This window comes from Anser anser (genome assembly GCF_964211835.1).
Source record: "Anser anser genome assembly, chromosome: 1".
NCBI lineage: Eukaryota > Metazoa > Chordata > Aves > Anseriformes > Anatidae > Anser > Anser anser.
In genome coordinates this window covers 101771754-101792430 of record NC_139720.1, presented here as the reverse complement: position 1 = coordinate 101792430, position 20677 = coordinate 101771754, and the positions used below count along the sequence as shown (strand labels likewise).

The window sequence follows — 20677 nt, the reverse complement described above, 5'->3', positions numbered from 1 at the left end:
ATTAGGATGAATGATCTTCCGTCAAGCATTGCAGGTTCTTTCTGGAAGTTTTGATTCATCATGTATACTCAACCTCTACGAAAGTGTTGAATCCAAGGAGCTTTATAACGAGAAGATCCTTTCTCTTCAGGCGTTTGACTCTAGGTTCTTCCCTGCTGAAATGTGAAGCACACTGTTGTTGCAGACAGTGCTTCTGAATATCACATCTTCACAAGCTAAATGCATGATTGCTTTTTATAGCTACTGAGAAACCTTTGAGTAAACATGAATCATTTTTTATGGCATCAAATTTGAAATGTTTCCTTATCAGGTGTGTCCCCTAGCTGCCCAAGTAAGAATGTGATAATGATCTGTAATGCACACAGATTTTTAAAGTAAGACAAACTTTTTGTTATGCAATGCACTGCTACTGTGGTGGGAGAAAAAGAAAGGCTCTCTCTACAGTACTTCATCTATACCCACTTGATCTGGATTGCAGCTGTAACAAATTATACACATTTTTGAACTACTTGAAAGTCCTTTGATCATTTTAGTTCTTTTGTATAAGTATATATAAAACAGTGTCACACAATGTTTTTCCTTCCGTTGCAAGGTAGAAGCCATCAATTATTTCTGGATTACTTCTGCATTATCTACAGCTGATTATGTATTTCTGCATTAAAACCAGTAACCCAAAATGTCAAGGAGCAGAGGCACAGATGATGCTATAAGTTTAACTGAAGCATCTGACCGAAGAAACACCAGCCCAGTAGCTGGTAAAGATGGTTAGATGTGAGGCTACACTTCGTACTGCTGTTGCTTTTCAGGAAGGAATTATTTACCCAGGATCCGTGGAATCACTTGAAGCAGAAGAGAATCATTATTAAATAGCTGGCAGGGATTTGCAAACCAGTCTAATGGGCTGTTGAGTGCCTTCTTCCTGGCTACTAATGCAACTTTGCTAGCAGGCAGTGGTATCTGTCCCAAAAAAGCTCTAGTACCAAAGGCAGCAGGAGCATGTCCATGTACTCACTCCCACACCTTTGTGTCCTGAGGAGTCTCCTTTTCAGTGTGTTTATTCATTTCTACTTTCTAGGAACAGAGTGGTTGCAGAGAGCAATTCTGTTGATGCAGAGATGAGAGCAATTCTGTTGATGTGATGTGAAAATCACTGGGAAATGAAAATAGGATTTCAAGCTCTGTCTCTGCCACATATTTCCTAAACCCATGGTTTTGTTTAGGCTCACTCAGCCAGACTGACAGCTCCTCAGATATGGACCTCGGTGTCATCCAGTTGCAATAGGATCAACTGTGGAAAGGGCTGTATGAAAACTGCCTCCCACTGGCATAGCTGAGACTAACACCTGTCTGGGAGATCAAATCCAGTGAGTTCCCTGTCTGCTGTGTCCTGAGGGGCAGTCAATGTGTGGGGAGGTCAGGATGGAGATTCTCTGAGGTTTTTACCCCATCACTCTCTTGCTCAGCTGAAATCTTTCATTTCCTCATTCCAACCAGAACAATATAACCATTATAACAACCACCTGACTCCCCGGGCCTGCATCCCCACCCCTTTCATGATCTCTTCTGCCTGTTCCTGGAAACCTGAAGCAGACGCAGCCACCTCAGACCAGTTTTTCTTGACACCTGCTGTTCCTCAGCCAGCAAGGATCACGCTGTTGTGCCTAGTCACCATCTGAGCACAGCACAGCACCCAGCACGGTACAGCAGAGTTTTGCTTGCTAGGCACAGATGCTATCTGCTGCCCACCTGGAGCTTTGCTCGAGCTGATGTTAAGGCAACCTAGTTTATGTTTACCTCCAGTTTTGATGCTGCCCCACGTAATTCTCCAGGTGCCCTCCTCAGTCACTTTCACTGCAGGGATTACATGTTGCTTCTGGTTCTTGGCTCTCCTCTGGTGATGGTGATCCTCTCCTTCTTTAGAATATAAGCAGCTATGCCCCTCAAAAAGGGAATCCACAGGAAATTAAGTCTTTAATTAAAGAAGCCCATCTATAAATCTTTTGTTTCTTTTACTGGTAAGGCCTAGTCTGATAGCCAAATGGCTTGAGGAAACACATCCCATCACACCCTTTACAAAAGGATGAGCAGAAGACATCACCCCCCCTCTCCCAAATCCTTTTTAATAGTTCAGATGGGTTTGATTCATTCCTCTGCTTGGGAAGTTTTCCTTCTCCCCAGTCAATATGAACCAACCCTCAAAAGATCAGGCAGAACAGGCAGTCTAAAAAGGAAGTGAAGCTCTGTAAGGGTTGATGAGGCAAAGAGTCTAACTCACAGACTGTAGGGCCTTTTGCCCTCCAAATTCCCTGCTAGTAAAGGGTCCCAAAGCATTTGCAGCCCACCTCCTGATACGATGCTGTGCACATTTATCACCTGAGGCAATTGATCTTCCATGCTAAGAACTTAGTAGGGTATTGATGGTATTTCATGGGAGGGTGGGTCTCTGAGAACCATTTGTATATATATATAAATATATAAAACAAGAAGAGAAAAACAGCAATTAATAAAGAAATCAATACCAAGCAAACACATGGCTTCAGAATTGTTTGAAAAAGAGGAAAAGAAAATGGTGAAAAACAGTGTTGAGTATGAGGATAGAAAAGGGAGCTGAATAGAAATGTAAAAAGCGAACTCAGAAGAAAAGGAAAGCCATGCCCTCCTTCCCCCACAGATCACGCCTGGTAGTGGTGGGAAGGCCTGCAGAGCCTAGTGACACTGCAATATAGGCTAGCAAGTTATATAACTCGTAGAAGATGACTCATGCCAGACAGTTTGGAGCATAGAAGGCAAGACTTAAGTTATTCCACAAATCCTTAAAATAATGAAGTATTGCCTTTCCTGTTTTTGCAGTCATTTTACTTTCCTTTGCTGCTCCTTATTGTTGGCCCATCCTACCTGGACCTCTCCTCAGCTGTCCATCAGCATTGTCCAGTACTGCCTTGCATTTCTGGCAGTTATTTCTTTGAAAGTTGATGATTGAAAAGCTGGAGTTGGGGATCTGCAGAAGTGTTTTGTCAGGAACATAAGTTAGGGTGTGGTTGTAACAGAGCTGGAGGCTTTTGGATAAGACAAGACCAACCCCTTCCCTTCCCTTCCCTTCCCTTCCCTTCCCTTCCCTTCCCTTCCCTTCCCTTCCCTTCCCTTCCCTTCCCTTCCCTTCCCTTCCCTTCCCTTCCCTTCCCTTCCCTTCCCTTCCCTTCCCTTCCCTTCCCTTCCCTTCCCTTCCCTTCCCTTCCCTTCCCTTCCCTTCCCTTCCCTTCCCTTCCCTTCCCTTCCCTTCCCTTCCCTTCCCTTCCCTTCCCTTCCCTTCCCTTCCCTTCCCTTCCCTTCCCTTCCCTTCCCTTCCCTTCCCTTCCCTTCCCTTCCCTTCCCTTCCCTTCCCTTCCCTTCCCTCTTTGAAAGAGAGAGAGAAAGGGAGTATGCAATATATGAGATCAGGAGGTTCATAACCTGTTGTACCTTAACATTGCTTCCATTACTGAACTCCAGATGAAGGATAGGCCAGAGAAAATGGTCAATGCAGAAGACTGCTGTTACTGAGAAAAGCAAGCAGACAGTCCTAATGAATACATGTCATTGAGCAACATTGCATGCTTTTTACAGAGAAAAGCCCAGGGGCAGTTTTCCTAAAGACCAGTTCTGGGGAGGAGAAACTGCCATTGTATAGCTGTGAGATGACCATCTCTACAAAAAGAGCTGTCCAGCTGTTGAAAATATCTATGAGGACTGTAATGCTAAGTTCTTGAACTAGAGCGTGCTGTTTCAAGCTTCTGATCTGGAAGACAAGTACAGTAGGAGGGCATGAGTGCTTGCCCTGATACCTTGTCCCACCTGCAGCTTGTTGGCAAAGACAGGGGAGATGTGGAGGTCTGGTGTTTCTGTGGTCAGTGTGGAAATCTGTTTCCTGTTGCACACTAGGCTTGAATGAGTACTGTCCATCATTGCCTGGTGGACTATGGAAGACAGGTCGTAGCTTCGAATAATTCCCCTATGTTAGGCCCTTTGTTATGAGTCCATGAGAGCTGCAGGGTGACTGGTGGAATTCGAAGCTCCTCAGCCTGAGCATGTGGTACTGAGTTGGAAATAAGCTTTATGAAGGATGGCTCTCTCAGCTGTAACACTTCATGCACAAAAAGAAGGATTCTTCCTAGTCTAGATTCTTCCTAGATTCTTCCTAGGAAGCTTCCAAACCTGGTTCGCCCTTCTGACTATTACCCGCTTTTGATAGTCCAGGCTGGCAGTGACGATGTTGAAAAGAGAAGCCTCAAGGCTATCAAACAGGACTATAGGGGGCTGGGACGATTGGTGGAGGGAGCGGGAGTGCAGGTGGTGTTTTCGTCCATCCCTACGGGGGAAGGGAGAGGCACGGAGAGGACATGGAAAGCTCGCGTGGTTAATAGGTGGCTCAGAGGCTGGTGCCAGCACAGAAATTTTGGTTTTTTTCACCATGGGGAGCTTTACTCGGCACCCGGCCTGATGGCCCCAGACGGGTCCCTATCTCCAAGGGGAAAACGGATCCTAGGCCAGGAGCTGGCGGGACTCATAGAGAGCGCTTTAAACTAGGTAAGAAGGGGGACAGGGCTCAAACAAGGCTTGTTGGAGCTGTGCCGGGGGAAACAATGGCTAGGCCGGGGAAGAAGGCGATGGCCCAGCTGAAGTGCATCTACACTAATGCACGCAGCATGGGTAACAAACAGGAGGAGCTGGAAGCCATCGTGCAGCAGGCAGGCTACGACTTGGTTGCCATCACGGAGACGTGGTGGGACCGCTCCCACGACTGGAGTGCTGCAATGCCTGGCTATCAGCTCTTCAGGAGGGACAGGCAGCACAGAGGGGGTGGTGGCGTGGCTCTATACATTAGAGAATCTTTTGATGTTGTGGAACTCCAGGCTGGGAATGATAAGGTTGAATCCCTGTGGGTTAGGATCCGCAGGAAGGCCGGCAAGGCTAGCTTCCTGGTCGGGGTCTGTTATAGACCGCCGAACCAGGATGAGGAGACGGATGAGGAGTTTTATAGGCAACTGACAGAAGTTGCAAAATCGTCGGCGCTTGTCCTCGTGGGGGACTTCAACTTCCCGGACATATCCTGGAAACACAACACGGCACAGAGAAAGCAGTCTAGGAGGTTTCTGGAGAGCGTGGGAGATAGCTTCCTGACGCAGCTGGTCAGTGAACCTACCAGGGGTGGTGCCCCGCTAGACCTTCTCTTCACAAACAGAGAAGGACTGGTGGGAGATGTGGTGGTCGGAAACTGTCTTGGGCAGAGTGACCATGAAATGGTAGAGTTCTCTATTCTTGGTGAGGCCAGGAAGGGGACCAGTAAAACTGCTGTATTGGACTTCGGGAGTGCTGACTTTGAGCTGCTCAGGACGCTGGTTGGCCGAGTCCCTTGGGAGGCGGTTCTGAAGGGCAGAGGAGTCCAGGAAGGCTGGGCGCTCCTCAAGAAGGAAATCGTGATGGCACAGGAGCGGTCCGTCCCCACGTGTCCAAAGACGAGCCGGCGTGGAAGAAGACCGGCCTGGCTCAACAGAGAGTTGCGGCTTGTGCTTAGCAGAAAAAAGAGGGTTTATAATCTTTGGAAAAAAGGGCGGGCCACTGAGGAGGACTACAAGGATGTAGCGAGGCTGTGCAGGGAGAAAATTAGAAAGGCCAAAGCTCATCTGGAGCTCAACCTGGCTACTGCCGTTAAAGTCAACAAAAAATCCTTTTACAAATATATCAACGCGAAACGGAGGACTAAGGAGAATCTCCATCCTTTACTGGATGCGAGGGGAAACCTAGTTACTAAGGATGAGGAAAAGGCTGAGGTGCTTAATGCCGCCTTTGCCTCAGTCTTTAGCGGCAATACCGGTTGTTCTCTGGATACCCAGTGCCTTGAGCTGGTGGAAGGGGATGGGGAGCAGGATGTGGCCTTCGCTATCCATGAGGAAATGGTTGGCGACCTGCTACGGAGCTTGGATGTGCACAAGTCGATGGGGCCGGATGGGATGCACCCGAGGGTACTGAAAGAACTGGCGGAGGAGCTGGCCGAGCCGCTTTCCATCATTTATCGGCAGTCCTGGCTATCGGGGGAGGTCCCAGTTGACTGGCGGCTAGCAAATGTGACGCCCATCTATAAGAAGGGCCGCAGGGCAGACCTGGGGAACTATAGGCCTGTCAGTTTGACCTCAGTGCCAGGAAAGCTCATGGAGCAGATTATCTTGAGGGTCATCACGCGGCACTTGCAGGGCAAGCAGGCGATCAGGCCCAGTCAGCATGGGTTTATGAAAGGCAGGTCCTGCTTGACGAACCTGATCTCCTTCTATGACCAAGTGACGCGCTTGGTGGATGAGGGAAAGGCTGTGGATGTGGTTTACCTTGACCTCAGTAAGGCTTTTGACACCGTTCCCCACAACATTCTCCTCAAGAAACTGGCTGCTCGGGGCTTGGACTGGCGTACGCTTCGCTGGGTTAGAAACTGGCTGGATGGCCGGGCCCAGAGAGTTGTGGTGAATGGAGTCAAATCTGGTTGGAGGCCGGTCACTAGTGGTGTCCCCCAGGGCTCGGTACTGGGGCCGGTCCTCTTTAATATCTTTATTGATGATCTGGATGAGGGCGTCCAGTGCACCCTCAGTAAGTTTGCAGATGACACCAAGCTAAGTGCGTGTGTCGATCTGCTCGAGGGCAGGAAGCCTCTGCAGGAGGATCTGGATAGGCTGGACTGATGGGCTGAGGCCAACTGTATGAAGTTCAACAAGGCCAAGTGCTGGGTCCTGCACCTGGGGCGCAACAACCCCAAGCAGAGCTACAGGCTGGGAGATGAGTGGCTGGAAAGCTGCCTGGCAGAGAAGGACCTGGGAGTATTGGTTGATAGTCGGCTGAATATGAGCCAGCAGTGTGCCCAGGTGGCCAAGAAGGCCAACAGCATCCTGGCCTGCATAAGAAGCAGTGTGGCCAGCAGGTCTAGGGAAGTGATTGTGCCCCTGTACTCGGCTCTGGTGAGGCCGCACCTTGAGTACTGTGTTCAGTTTTGGGCCTCTCGCTACAGGAAGGACATGGACGTGCTCGAGCGAGTCCAGAGAAGGGCGACAAAGCTGGTGAGGGGTCTGGAGAACAAGTCTTACGAGGAGCGGCTGAGGGAGCTGGGCTTGTTCAGCCTGGAGAAGAGGAGGCTCAGGGGCGACCTTATCGCTCTCTACAGTTACCTTAAAGGAGGCTGTAAAGAGGTGGGGGTTGGTCTGTTCTCCTACGTGCCTGGTGACAGGACGAGGGGGAATGGGCAAAAGTTGCGACAGGGGAGTTTTAGGTTGGATGTTAGGAAGTACTTCTTTACCGAAAGGGTTATTAAGCATTGGAACGGGCTGCCCAGGGAGGTGGTGGAGTCACCATCCCTGGAGGTCTTTAAAAGGCGTTTAGATGTAGAGCTTAGCGATATGGTTTAGTGGAGTACTTAGTGTTAGGTCGGAGGTTGGACTCGATGATCTTGAGGTCTCTTCCAACCTAGAAATCTGTGATACTGTGATACTGTGATAGTCTGATCTGTGATGGCCTTGGTGATTACAAGTAAGGATGAGCACCGCCCAGGGAGGGTGGACTCCTGATATTTTCAGAGATGTCGTTCTCAAATGTTTCAAAAGTGACATCTCCATGATTTTAAAAGCAGTCTTTGCTCAGCCTGTCCTTACTGTGGTGCCTTGCAGTGGGAACACTGAATTCCAGTGGCATGCAGGCAGCAGCTGCGTGGCTGGAGAGGGCTGGTGAGGGCCTGCACACTGTCCTTCAGGGTCATGAGTCACCACTCATATAATGTGTCTGCCATTTTCCAGAAAAGGGCTTTGACTGAATAAGGCACCCGTGCTGCAGTCTGGCTCCAGAGAAGAAATGTCCTCAGTTGCTCTGGATTATGATGTACACTGCCAGGCTGAAGTGAACACAAATTTAATTCAAATACTTTACAAATGCCTTCTAGTTAATGCATGTTCACTTTGAGATGCATACCAGCCAAAATTCAGCTATGTTCATAAACTGCATCTAAACCAATGTAGTTAGACCTCTGGGTCAATTTTGCTAGCTTAAATTGAATGAGGCATAATTGAACAAGGGGAACCTATGTGGAAGTGATAGTCTTGTGCTCAGCTTTGCTCACAGTGACAAATCTTTCAATACCAAATTAGAAGTTTTGGCTTGTCTTTATTCATGATACAACACAGTCATAGCCCCTAAGCAGTCCTGTATTGACTTGAGTGCAGAGAACTTCATCTTATGTTTCGCAGGTTGACAAAATCCCTATCAAATTTCATACCTTATATCAAACAATTCTCCTAAAGAACTAATTTAAAACCTCTGCATTTAATGCCTTTTTTTTTTTTTTTGTATTGACACATACCTTATAGCGGGTTGGTCTGACTAGCAGCTAATCAGATGACGAAGAGATTCCTACTTCTCAGTTCACATGGGCAGGCACTGATGCCACGTGGCACTTGGCCACTGCACATTTGACCTTGGAAGGCAGAGTGGCTGTCTCCCAGAGACACAGAACATATAGTATTAATTATTCATATCCTTATAATGCAATCAAGTTTATCTTTGACAAACTTTTAGTCTCTTGGTGGTATTTTCTGTAACAAGCGTTTTATATTTAAATGTAAGGAACATTGTTGTTAAACATAGCATCACTTTATTTATCAGTATTACTTTTTCTCCTTTAGGGTGTATGTCTGACTTTTTGTGGTTTAAATTCAGCTTGAAAACTTCAGGGGCACAGTAATACAGAGACATAAGTGGGGAGAACCAGGGAAAAGGCTGTCGAGTAAAATCAAGTGCCACAGTATATTTCTCCTTGCAAGGGATACAACCACTCCTAATACATCTCCTACATCTTTCAATTACTTTTTCTTTGTTTTATGCTGTTTTATGGGCCAAAAAAGTAGACAAATCACCAGCTCACGCTTTGCACACAACACAGGCCTGGGCATTTTGTTAAATAAAGAGACCAATCTCTCTTTTAACTGAGGTCATTAACTGTTTTGGTTAAAGAACAGGTTCAGAACAGTAATCTGTCCTTTATTTGAAGACTTTGTGAGATGGTCTACCATTTTTATTGACAGGCAGCTAGGACAATCCTCTTTACCACTGGGTACATTATATCTTATTCTGCTCTGTACATGCCTAAATGTAACTTGCGGCCTTTGGTTCTCACTGGGCATCTCTCTGCAGGTTATGGTGCCATCAGTACCCTACCTTCTGTAATGTAGTTAAGAGAAACTGTTTTAGTAAGACGAGAGCAATGTCTCAAAATGCCTCCCCAGAAGGCATTTTCTGAGCTTCCTAATTGTTCCTGTCGTTTAGCTCTGTACCACCTCCAAGCTTTCAGCATACATATATTTTTAAATGTGTGCACCTGCACTGCAGACAGCTGTGGCAGCTCCAGGTTTTTGCTGTGCTTCCAGCTCGGTGTTCTCAGTCACAAAGAGACGGGACTTCTCCAAACAAGGTTCCTGCTCCTGGCAGTTTGTCCTTCCTCCTTGGCTATGCTGCCACATACCTGCATCCAAACACTCATTCCTTATCTGTGGGTTGCTTTGAATACACTGGGCAGTGCAAAAAGCTCCAGATTAGCACACTCTGGGAGTGAAGGTATGCATCAAAAAAATGCTACAAGCAAAAGCTGCTTCTGCCAGCAGTTACCTTCTTCCAATGGTCGCTCTAAGGTATTCTGCTTACTAACAGTGACTGACAGATCATTGAGATCATTGAGCATTGAGACAGCGTGGTGGTCCAGTACCCAGGGAGATGCCACCAGGATTACTGAGCATCTCGTCTTGTTTGATTATGGTCAATTTAACAGATGAGCATTGCTGAACATCTAGTGGCTTATGTAGGTCTAAAGGACTCCCTCCACTTTAGCTACCTATCTTGCCATTTGCAATTTTTTATCGACAATAATTTTTATAATTGTATCTCCTGATCCAAATGTGGAAAAGCACTGGGATCACCATCAGTTCTTGCAGAGACACACACTTGCAGCAGTGACTGATACTTCTTTTTGAACAATTAAACTTTGACATTTGTCTGTTAAGGCAGTAATTAATACACATGATGCAAATTATGATGCATACATACACTATATATATATTTTTTTCTTAGGAATGTCTTGCTGATTTACAAATTCATTGGTTTCTTAAATCTGCAGAAGTATTTTTATCAAACAAATGTATTATTTAATCAACGAATTGAGATATTTTTCTCACAACTTTTTAAAAAATAAAGCAACATACAAAATTATTAATGTTATTTTCATTTTTGAAGCTGTTGTTAGCTGATTTGTGTTAGCTTCACACTGTCTTACCTATGACTATTGCTATTTAACAGTCATGTAGTTGTCTTACTTTTTGTCTATGAACACTGGCACAATTTGCTCTTCCAATACCTTGACATTTCTCTAGTATTCCAGAATGTTTAAATATCTAACTCCATTGGACCTTCTCAGCCCAATCTTTTGTGATGTAGAGATGCAGATTGTCTTGGCCTACTGATCTGAAAATACTTAAGCTTAATAAAAGCTGTTAAAAACCCTCCTTATTTCACAGGTAGATTAGAAAGTTGCTACTCTCCTCATGTAATCTGGATACATAATTCTACTTCTTTTTACAACATTTGTCTTCTCTGTATCAAAAAGTCTCCATCTGAAATCTTCTCTGTTAACAGCTTTACCTATATCCACCTCTTAAGAGGTTGTTGCTAGGATTTCTTGGATTCCAACATATTTTGAAAAAAATCTTCCAAGAGCCTTTAGCAGTTGCAGCAATCCATTTTTTCCCAGATATTTTGAGCAGTCCTTATCAGTCTGTATGCTTCATGTATGCTTCATAAGTTCTCACTTGTGTACCATTAACTTTCTTTCCATTTACACCTTCCTTCTACTATTAATTAATTAATTAATTAATTTATTCCCATTGGTTATATACAAGATTTTTGAGTGTTACCTTCAAATTCCCTGTTAGGCAGAAAAAGTTTTTAAGTGAGTCTATCTTTTTCACAACTACAGAACCGCAGATCTTTTCCACCTTATAAACTTCTGCCAGTGAAATTTCTATTAAAAAAAATACTGTAACTTTTCAATGGAGAATTTTCATCGTATTTTTCTGATTGCTGGACATGCAATCAGTTTAAGCCATAACTTACCCCAGTTTGAGGGTTAACCATTTTGAAGTACCAATTTTGAAGTACCTACTTATTTGTCCAACACTACAGATAAAACATATACATACATAAAAAATAAATATCTTACTTAAAAAGCTTAATATTACCCAAATGTACTTATACACATTTGCAGACACATACCTATTTACAACATGTACATGTACATACACATATCTATACAGACACATGCACAAATACAGTAATACAAGCACTTATATATATATATATATACAAACTATTTTTCCCTGAAATTGAAAAAGGGTAATTTCTAAAAATGCATGCATGTTCCATCTGACACGGCATCCCAGCAAAGAGCTGAGCCTGTCAGTGTTGCCCTCCTGAGATGAAGGCATATTTTCCAATGTTTCTTTTCAGCCTCTGTCTCTGAATGGCCACTCAGCTCCTCCAGCAAGGGCAGTCCTGCTGTTCCCATACTGACCAATAGCTTTCATCCAATATTTGGACAAGACTGGCTCTCCTGAGCAGGATGTGTCAAGAGAAGGGAGACAAAGGAGGGCGGGTGGGTGACATGAGCTTCTTTTACTCCAGAACTGTTAGAAGTTGCTCAAACTTTGGCTTAGCTGAAAATAAGAGGGGGAAAAAAAAGAAGAAAAAGAAAAAAAAACCACACCTAAGATTCAGTAAGACCAAAGTGGTACAGAACATCACCCTGTGCAGGGACCCACCAGAAGTGAATGGAGAAGAGCACTGCATCCTTGCCCTGCCAAGAGGCATTGGAAGGGCAGGAGGACTGCAGCTATGGAATGGTAGCCCTGCACACTGCAGGGGCAAGGGAGGAAAGGGAGAGGGCAGCAGGACCTCTCCACCAGTGGCACCGAGCTGCCAATTTAAGGAAGATGTCCCTTGCTCCATCTCCCATACCAGGGAAGTGGCTCGGTGCTTAACCTCCTACCTGCTCTTTTCCGTCTGAGCACAGCGAAGAGGACAGCAATGAAAATGGCAGTGGCAATGAGCACCCCCATCAGTCCTTCCCATCCCTTGTGCTCTGTAGAGGAAGAGGATGTTACACTGATGTTACACATCAGGGATGTTACACTCACTTGAGCAGCTGAGCAGACAGTGAGTTGTCACAGTTCAACAAGCCCACACAGCACGTGCTCTTGTCAGATACGCCAATGTGACACGAAACACGTGCACTAAAGCCACAGACACAGGGCCAGTTATACTGGCTAGACTGATGTGTCGTAATTTGTTAAACGGCAGCATTGCTTGCTTTTCCCTGCTGGGTCAGAAGGATACATAGAAGCAATGACCCATTAGGAAGGAGAGCAAGAAGAGCAGCAACCGCACATCAGCTCCAAAGGGGAGAAGCACTCGTTGCACTGCTGGGACTACAGCTCCTGAGCAGCTTCAGCCTCCAGCTGAACATCAGCTCCAGCTAGGCACCTAACTCCTTGGGTCATGGCTGTTCTCTTGTGTCTGTCCAAGTGGGCTCCAGCCCGCGTGCTACAAACTTTTGCTCTGTTGCTTATCTTTCGGTCATAAAATTTCTTTTCCCCTCAAGGAAATTAGATACTTGCTCCCTGAAAAATCTTCAGGGGCTGATATGCAGGCTAAGAGATTGAAAGCAGATGGGAAGAAAAGATGAATACAAGAGGACACCAGAAGGAGAGCAGGAAGAAACAGGCAAGTGTGGTGCATTTCAGAGATTTTAATCCTTGTGGTGGGTGATGAGGTGGTAGGAGGTCCAGGCAGGACAAAGGACTTGTCCCTCCGCCCCTGGCACTTACCTGGTGCCTTCAGATGGGCACTAACAGAGATGGGCTCCTCTAGAGCCACGTGTGAAACATGGCAGGTGTAGGTGGCTGGTGCTTGTGCTGTGGTGGAGCTGAGGCTGAGGTAGGAGGTGATGCTGTAGGTGCCGTCCTGGCTTTGCCGGTGACTGGAGAAACGCGTGTCTGAGAGACGAATTTCCGCTTCATGCTCAGGAGACCTCTGTGTCCAGCTCACCGAGACATCCAGGGGGTAATAGCCAGCAATGATGCAGGACAGTGTAATTGTTTCATCGTTCTCGAATGACACCACTGATGGAAGCACACGGACCCTTGGGGGCTCTGGAGAGGGAAAAACAGGGATTAGACTTAGTAACTGTTAGCAGGCAACATGAGTGCCATCCACCCACAAGCTGCCTGTGACAATGTGTGTTGGGTGCAACAGAGTAAAGGTGCTGAGTGAAGTTTCAGTGCCTGGGAACACGGGACTTCTGTAACCCCCAGGGATTTGCCTTCCTCACCAGCCACAAGCAGCTGGATGTTGTGCTGGGCCTGGTGCTGTGCAGTGGACACCAGACAGATGTACATCCCTTCGTCATCCACAGTTGCTCCTTGCAGGCTCAGTGATGCGTCTCCACTCCCCAGTTGTGCCATGTCCACGTGGACTTTCGGCTGCATTGCAGGGCCTGTGCTCCCCACCTGGTACTGGTAAATGCTCTGGCCTCTGCCTCGGTGCTGCCTCCTCCACTCCAGGGAGGACAGCATGGAGCTGGGGGCCAAGGCAAAGCGGCAGTCGAGCGTAACAGAGCCGCCGAGACGTGTGCGCAGGGAAGTGTTGCTTGATGATGATTGAAATTCAACTAGAAACAGAAAGGATACAGACAAGCAGGGAGTTAAACAGATGTGGTTAAAAAAGGCACCCTCAGGTGGGAAGCGCGGGCAGTGGTGTCCTCACACAGAGGTGGCACCTTATGTGGTGCCCTAGGGGTCACGTGGGCTGAAGAACTGGAGGAAGCCAGCCCAGTGGGGTTAGTAGGTGGACAAACAGGTGGACACCAAGTGCATGCCATGGTCTTGAAGCACATGCTTGAGTCTCCCTCCTCGGAGATCTTGAAAAGCTGACTGGACATGGCTCTGGGCAACCTACTCTGGGTGTCCCTGCTGGAGCAATGGCCCAGAGGGGCCTGCCCACCTCAGCCACTCTGTGACTCTGTGCTATCCTCAGGGGACAGGGCATTGGAAACTCAGAGAGGAGGCACAGGGGGTGGCAAGACTGTCCCCGAGGAAGGACCTTTATAAAAGGGGTCTGCACAACCTGTCTTTTCCTAAGCAACTCCTCTGGCAGCCCTCAGGGCCTGATGAGAGGTGGGTCATAGGGCTCTTAGGGTGGAAGCCTCCCCTCCTTCATGTCCCTCAGTGCTGTGGGGATACCCCCAGCCACCTGGTCACCTGTGGTCAGCAACATCCCTTCCTTGCTCATAGGAATCCTCAGCTTTGGGTGTAGCACTGCATCGTGTCCCTCCTCCTCCTGTCCGCCAGGGCAGGGTCCTCTGAGCACCAGGGCGATGCTGATCCCACTGGAGAGCCGCAGAGTGGCCATGAACCAGGAGGCTCGGCAGGGCCCCTCGCCGTCCCACCGGGAGCTGTACAGGGAGACCTCACAGCTCACCTCCTCCCCGTTGCAGTCCATGTGCAGCAGGGCCTCTGCATGTGGGATGGACACCGACTGGGCTGTGAGGAGAGAGAAGGAGATTTAGCCATCCGGGTCCAAAAGGAAGGCAAAGTAAATTGATGAGATGTGCTGTGAAGGTCAGTCAGGGTGCAGAAATGCAAGGCTAGGCTTATTAAGGCCAGTAAAGAATATGAGAGGCTAGTTGTGATTTCTTTACATCCCTCAGTCTGCTAGTTGTATTTCCTCCTGCACAGAGTTTGCTATGAGCAAAGGAAGCTGCTAGGAAAGGAGAATAAGCAGAACTGATTCCCCTCAGCTAGCTCAAAAAAGTAAGCTGTGTATGTGATCTACCCAGTGAAGACTTGCAATGTTTATTCTTTTGGGGCCAGACACAAAGGGAACACTGAAGCATCTCAATTAAGGAAAGAAAGTGTGGCAAGAAGGCAGGAGTGGCTGGATATAGGGACAGGCTGTGTGTATTTTTGATCAAAGCACGGGCTTACGTGTAGGCATAAGCATCTTACATGACCACCCATAAGTGACCTACATGCTTCCCAGTACCTGCTACTGGCCTTCTGAGAGGGACAGCTCGGCTTCATGCACACTTACCAAGACGCTGATATTAGCAAAGACAAAAGATAGGAATGCTCTTTAAGGTTGCAATAACAACACACAATGACATAATTACTCAGTTGTTTTTGGCAAGGGATCTTTTGTACAAGCCTGGTGCATGTGAACAGTCAAAACCCTGGAGGCAGCTCTCATGCCCCAGCTCTCCCACTCACCTGAGGCTTCAAAGATGATGGGAGGAGAGGAGTCAGGATTTCCCTGTGGGACTTCGTAGTCAGTTACATCTCCCAAGCTCCCGTCGTCTGTGAGGCTGATACCCCTTAGCACTAGGGTAGCAGGGTGCTTGGAGAGCGAGCCACCGAAGCCATGCAGCAATCCTCCATCCCACACGTAGGAGCAGCCCAGGACGATATCCACCCTGCGAAACTGAGGCACTGTTGTGGGATCTTCCGCTGGCCCTTTAGGGAGGGAAGAGAAACAGTTTAATGCATGAACCTCTTCCAGGCTGTTCTCCCAGCCCTGCTGAGGGTGCAGCCTTTGGGGGGTGGAAGCGCAGGATCCAGCCCCGACTCACCCGCATGCAGAGCCAGCACGCAGCAGCACAGGATGAGCTCTCTGATCATGTTGAACCCAGGGAAGGGCTTCCAGCCGGCTGAAACGCAGAAAAATTTACGGCAATCAGCCCCTGCCGCAGACTGCTAGCAGCACTCGTGGTTTTAATTTCACTTTCACTCTGGCAAAGCAGAAGGAAAAAGAAAAAAAAAAGCACAACACCATTAAGCCTGTTAACTCTTTCTTTACCAAGCACAGGAATCTTAACAGGAGGGCATAACGCTGAAGGCTTGAGACAGCAGGGAAATGGGATCAAGGAGCATCCCCAAACCCCAAAGAAAAGCTGCTTTTGCTGGATACCTTTTTAAGAGTCAATTCTATGTCAGCCTTTCTCACCACCCTTGGCTCACTGAGCACCCCGTGAAAGCTGCTGCATCTCTGTACGCTTGCTTTTTAGAAGATTTTAGTTTTGCGAGAAGTTTGGAGCTTGAAGCTGTATTTTTTTTTTCCCTGTGGATCCTTCTCTAACTGCCATGAAGCACATGGGAGCTGTTTTGCTCGGTGACTGTGGAGCCACAAGCTGCCAAGTCAGCCCTTGCTTCATGGGAAAAAAACATCATGGAAAAAAAAAACAAGCCTGAGCACACCTGTTAGAGAGAGAATGGATGAGCTCTGATGACATTTTAACTGCTGCCTTTTTTCACATCTTTCAGATGTACTGGGAGAAAATGGCATTTTTTTTTCCTCTGGTGGTCTGTTCCTCTCTTCTGTCTTTCAAGCCCTGCAGTAACACAACCTAGACCTGCTGAGGCCTGCTATAACCATGTGTACGCATGCGCAGCAAACATGATAGCAATCTCTCCATCTCTTCCAATACAACTTCCTGAAGCCCAGCCCAAGCAGGATTTGTGCTGGACAGACACCTGCTCAGCAGTGAAACCACCCCAGTTTGTTCCAATTAATTCTTGATATGCACTTATCCCTTGCATCCCCATGCCATCCTCATTAACCACTCCAGTCCCACTTAGAAAAGCCTCACAGGGAATATTAATTCTCCCTGCTGCACCAGTGGGGCCAAAACTGCATTTCAAGCCTAAAGGAGATGATTTGGCCGGTAGCTTTTTATGCACAGGAGCTGGGGGAAGTTGGGTCTGTGAAATGAGTCATGGCTTACTGCCTCTGGAGTGGCTTGAACACAGTAGTTGTGACAAAGTTTGTCCTCCTGAGCAGCAAGCCACTCCTAACAGCTTTGTGTAATCAAATCCCTTCAGAGGTCTGCAGAAGCTGGGGCTCTTTTCCAGTCTCCAAAGCTGCAACACACTGCATGCTGGACTGGCCTGGCTAAAGGAAACAGCTCCGGTAAAATGTTGTGCATCTTACTGAGCTAGCTAGTAAATGTAATTTTACAGTGTATGTATCACATGCAAAAGATCTCTTTGACGATGATGCAACTGCTGGGAGAGAGCAGTGTACCTATTTTTGTACACAGGAATACAAAAAACAGTTAAATAGGTGTATCATGACAGATAAAGGGGTATCAATGGGCAGAAGTCTAGACAACAAGGGGAAGAATATAGTAATTGTGGTAAGAGAATTACAGCAGACAAGGCAGGCAGCCAAAGGTATGTCGGGCTCAGTCCTGGGAAGGGGGTGACACCAGAGGGCACTGAGATAGAACCTCACCAAGCTTCAGCATGCTGCCATTGCCCTTTTTTATATTAGCTGCTACTATTAGGGAGCCTTTGGCTCCGTTATGTTTTTAACTCCCTTCCAGATATTTGTATGAAATAAATATGAACAACTAATATGAAGTGGAAACTAGTTATCCTGCAAGTAACAGAAATATGGTAGAATACCAGTCATCCCTGGTATTAAAATATCCTGCCATTCAGGACAGATAGAAATGAAGAACAAAAATAGTATAATAGGTGAAATTGCCAAAAAAATTCAAAAGCGGTGCCTTTTTTTGGTGCAGCTCAGAGACAACTGTGAACCACTCCAGTTCATAATTGGATATGTAGAGAGAGTGCTAATACTGGGTGATAAATCCCAGTAGGAGCTATGCTACCATGGGAAACTTGTTTCACATTTAATGACTGGAGAATAATCTCTGATAATCGTAGTGGTGCTTAGGCCTATAAGTCTCAACATGACAGAACAAATTCCTTCACAAAACAGTCACTGAGCCTACAAAAGATTTGTTCGTTGTAAATAGCAGTTAAGTCATAGAGCAGGTGGTCATTAAAAATAACTTTGGAGCATGTGATCATAATTTGCTTACATATAAAAGAAGCAGGAAGCTGAATAAAAATAGGTCTGTACAGTACTTGGAGGTTTTGCTTCAAAAGGGAAACAAACAAACAAATAAATAAAGGAAATGAGAGAAGTCTTTGAAGTGGACTGTAGCAGTGAGGGAACTGGATGTGAAAGAAGCCCAGAATTGCTGTGAGGGATGCACAGCGGTCATGGAAATTGCACCCCAAGAGGAATAAAAGCTCTATGTGGCTACCAGGATCAACAGTCACAATGTTACTGAATATAAGTGATGAATAAGGAGATAGATTGTCAAAGAAAATTCTTCTTCAAGGGTTTGTAGACATAATGTGATGTTCATCTGGAAAATTAATTTTTAGAAAAGAAAGTTTTTCATACAAGTAAATAACTTAACGAGGAAGGATAAAGTGACTATGCAAAGAGGACGAGGTCAAGAATAAAAATACTTGTTGCTGATGCATAGCCTTAGTCTTCAACCAGAAAAATTATACTGAATGAAGCAGATGAAAGTAATGAATATGAGGGTACAGGAACCACATCTGATTAGAAACCAAAGCAAATATTACTGTGATGAAACTAAGAAAACAAAATAAGACATAGATTTTGACGCATTTTTTAACCATAATATTTTTTTATTCTTAAGAAAGCAACAGGGAGTTACACAGTTTTGCAAAATAACATTGTTCAGAGAAACTTCACCTTATCTGTGTTCAGTCGGTTTTGGGAAATAGAGGCCTGGAGAGTAATTTCTTAGTCCAGCCTGGATTTATGTGTCAGTAGCTAACCTACCCTTTCACCCCTGAAGAAATACCATGCCATGTTAATATATAACACTGATAGGGAGCTTCCAGCCCCTTCTCCAAGGAGAAGCATTTATCCAGAAAATCTGCTGTGGGCAGCAAATGATGAGTGCGCAGGAATGTCAAAACTGGTGACTCTTTGTGGTTTCACAGTGGCCTCTCAGCTTGCGTTTCAACAATACATTGGCTGAATATTCTAACCCAGAAAAGAGATTGTGCCACAGAGTGAGGTTCACTGTAAAAATTACAATCCAAAATAGAGTCTGCAGTTCACCGAGTTCACCAAGCTCATCTTACTTTGTCAGTAGAAACCAAATAATATAAAATAATCTCTCTATTACCCTTAATAGGTCTCTGCTGCTCTAAATGTCACCCCTATCCTCCTAGCAGGTCTTGAATTCAGACATTTCCTCCTAGCATATTTGAAGCCCCATCACCTCTTCCACATCCCTCTTCTCTCCATTCCTGTGCCCTTTTACCTTTCTCCATTTGCCTCTCCCCATGACACCCATATTTAATCAGCTGTCCTTTATCCAAACCACTTAACCTTTCTTCTTTCCAGTCTTCCCATTCTTTTGCCCTAAGACTTTTTGCCCTGCTCTGACCTCTCTGATATCCATGGTGCCATCATTTCAGTTCCAATTCTTCCAACGAGAGGAAACACCACAAAATCTGTCAGCCTTATTTATTTGAACTTTCCATCAGTGAAGCTACAAGCTTAAATTAGGAGCCTAAGGACTTGCTGAATCCAAACCATAGCCTTGGTTTTTACACTAAGCCAGCATTATGCTCATGCAATGCTCAGGCAAATTCTGTTCCTTGCAGCTCCCCAAAAGCTTCTGCTGACTCTGCTAATGAGTGGGACCATCAACACTGAGCTAGTTTGGCATGCCTCCTCTGATTAAACAGACACCATCTAACACCAGCCCGCAGCTCTCCTCTAGTGTTAAATGAGAGGTAAAGTATGAAGTGGCTACCAGCTGGCATTTGCTAGGTGGTTACATGCTGTTCTGGAAGTGACCTCCACCTCCTTGTACTGTCTTCCCTCTCCTAGAGGTGGATTAACCAGGCTAACCTGGAGATCACTGTGGATTTCAGCTTGCACAGTATATGCTTAAGGCGAGATTGTAAATGAGTCTTGTTGACTCAATCAAATTTACAGCTTACAGAAATATAGATATGTATTCATAGGGGCAAATTTGTCTCTTTCTCTGTGAATTGACACCTTGTGTCTCTCCAGTGCATCCTGTAGTAGTACTAGAAAGAAAATGATCCATATCTAGTTTCCTAGATGTTGTATCTATACCCAAAGAGGTAGAGGTTGTGGCATCCCTATCTCTAACCCAAACCTTTAGCTATCTCACATTGGCTGAGGTTGCATCCTCTCTGTACCTAATGCTGGCACCTCCTGGCTGGGGAAGAAGCAAGGCCAGTGGCAGCGAGGCTGGAATTTAAGTCATGTGATCTCCAGGAAAAGGGAGATATAAGAACAAAACCTGCTGGCATTGACAGAAGTAGGCTAGAACCAGAATAGCAGCAATGCTAGAGGTGAAATGAGACTGATTCACACCTACCATAAACCACTATTTCAGCACAGCCATGCCAGTTTACAGAATCTAAGTAGCTGATGAAATGGTTAATAGGTTGGACTAACTTTTTAGTAGTCTCTTATACCAGCCATGAACACTGACTTACTCTCAGGCGCTATCATTTAAGGGTCTTTCTTTTTTTTCTCTCCAAACTGTCCATAAATTTGACTGCCTCTATTTTTAAGCACCAAGTATAGATGCTGGCACCTGATTCTTGGACAGCTGTGGTCTACAGTTTGGTGCTCAGCTTCTTTCAAATTCAAGCACGTGACACATGGAGGAGGAGGAGGACGTAATGGCAGCCAA

The 20677-nt window shown here is 46.0% G+C and overlaps 1 protein-coding gene and 1 long non-coding RNA gene across 4 annotated transcripts; both read right to left on the bottom strand.

Annotated features, from left to right (window-relative positions):
- Positions 1-16: 16 nt before the first annotated feature.
- Positions 17-3145, bottom strand: LOC310881172. The gene is made up of 3 exons (XR_014572171.1): positions 2896-3145; positions 1795-2443; positions 17-155 (listed from the first exon to the last, which is right to left on the bottom strand). It is a non-coding gene; the product is annotated as an uncharacterized lncRNA (long non-coding RNA).
- A 5004-nt stretch (positions 3146-8149) lies between these two features.
- Positions 8150-16720, bottom strand: TAPBPL (TAP binding protein like). 3 transcript variants are annotated; one of them, XM_083798014.1, is made up of 7 exons: positions 15731-15941; positions 15372-15614; positions 14364-14645; positions 13436-13774; positions 12933-13256; positions 12095-12187; positions 8150-11762 (listed from the first exon to the last, which is right to left on the bottom strand). In XM_083798014.1, the coding sequence occupies exons 1-7, from the start codon at positions 15777-15779 to the stop codon at positions 11722-11724; spliced, it is 1371 nt and encodes a 456-aa protein (XP_083654140.1). In that variant the 5' UTR covers positions 15780-15941; the 3' UTR covers positions 8150-11721. The 3 variants fall into 3 exon arrangements, with proteins under 3 accessions (XP_083654140.1, XP_083654139.1, XP_083654138.1); XM_083798013.1 differs by lacking the exons at positions 8150-11762; positions 12095-12187 and adding an exon at positions 16069-16720 and having other exon boundaries at positions 12194-13256; positions 15731-15889; XM_083798012.1 differs by lacking the exons at positions 8150-11762; positions 12095-12187 and having other exon boundaries at positions 12194-13256; positions 15731-15944.
- Positions 16721-20677: the final 3957 nt, after the last annotated feature.

Excerpts from the sequence above, each read along its gene's own strand:
- TAPBPL (XM_083798013.1), bottom strand. The coding sequence starts at position 15,779 with ATGATCAGAGAGCTCATCCTGTGCTGCTGCGTGCTGGCTCTGCATGCG. Across the intron at positions 14,646-15,371 it reads CATCATCTTTGAAGCCTCAG|CCCAGTCGGTGTCCATCCCA; the intron begins GTGAGTGGGAGA and ends CTCTCCTCACAG. Across the intron at positions 13,775-14,363 it reads AGGGATGTTGCTGACCACAG|TTGAATTTCAATCATCATCA; the intron begins GTGACCAGGTGG and ends TTCTGTTTCTAG.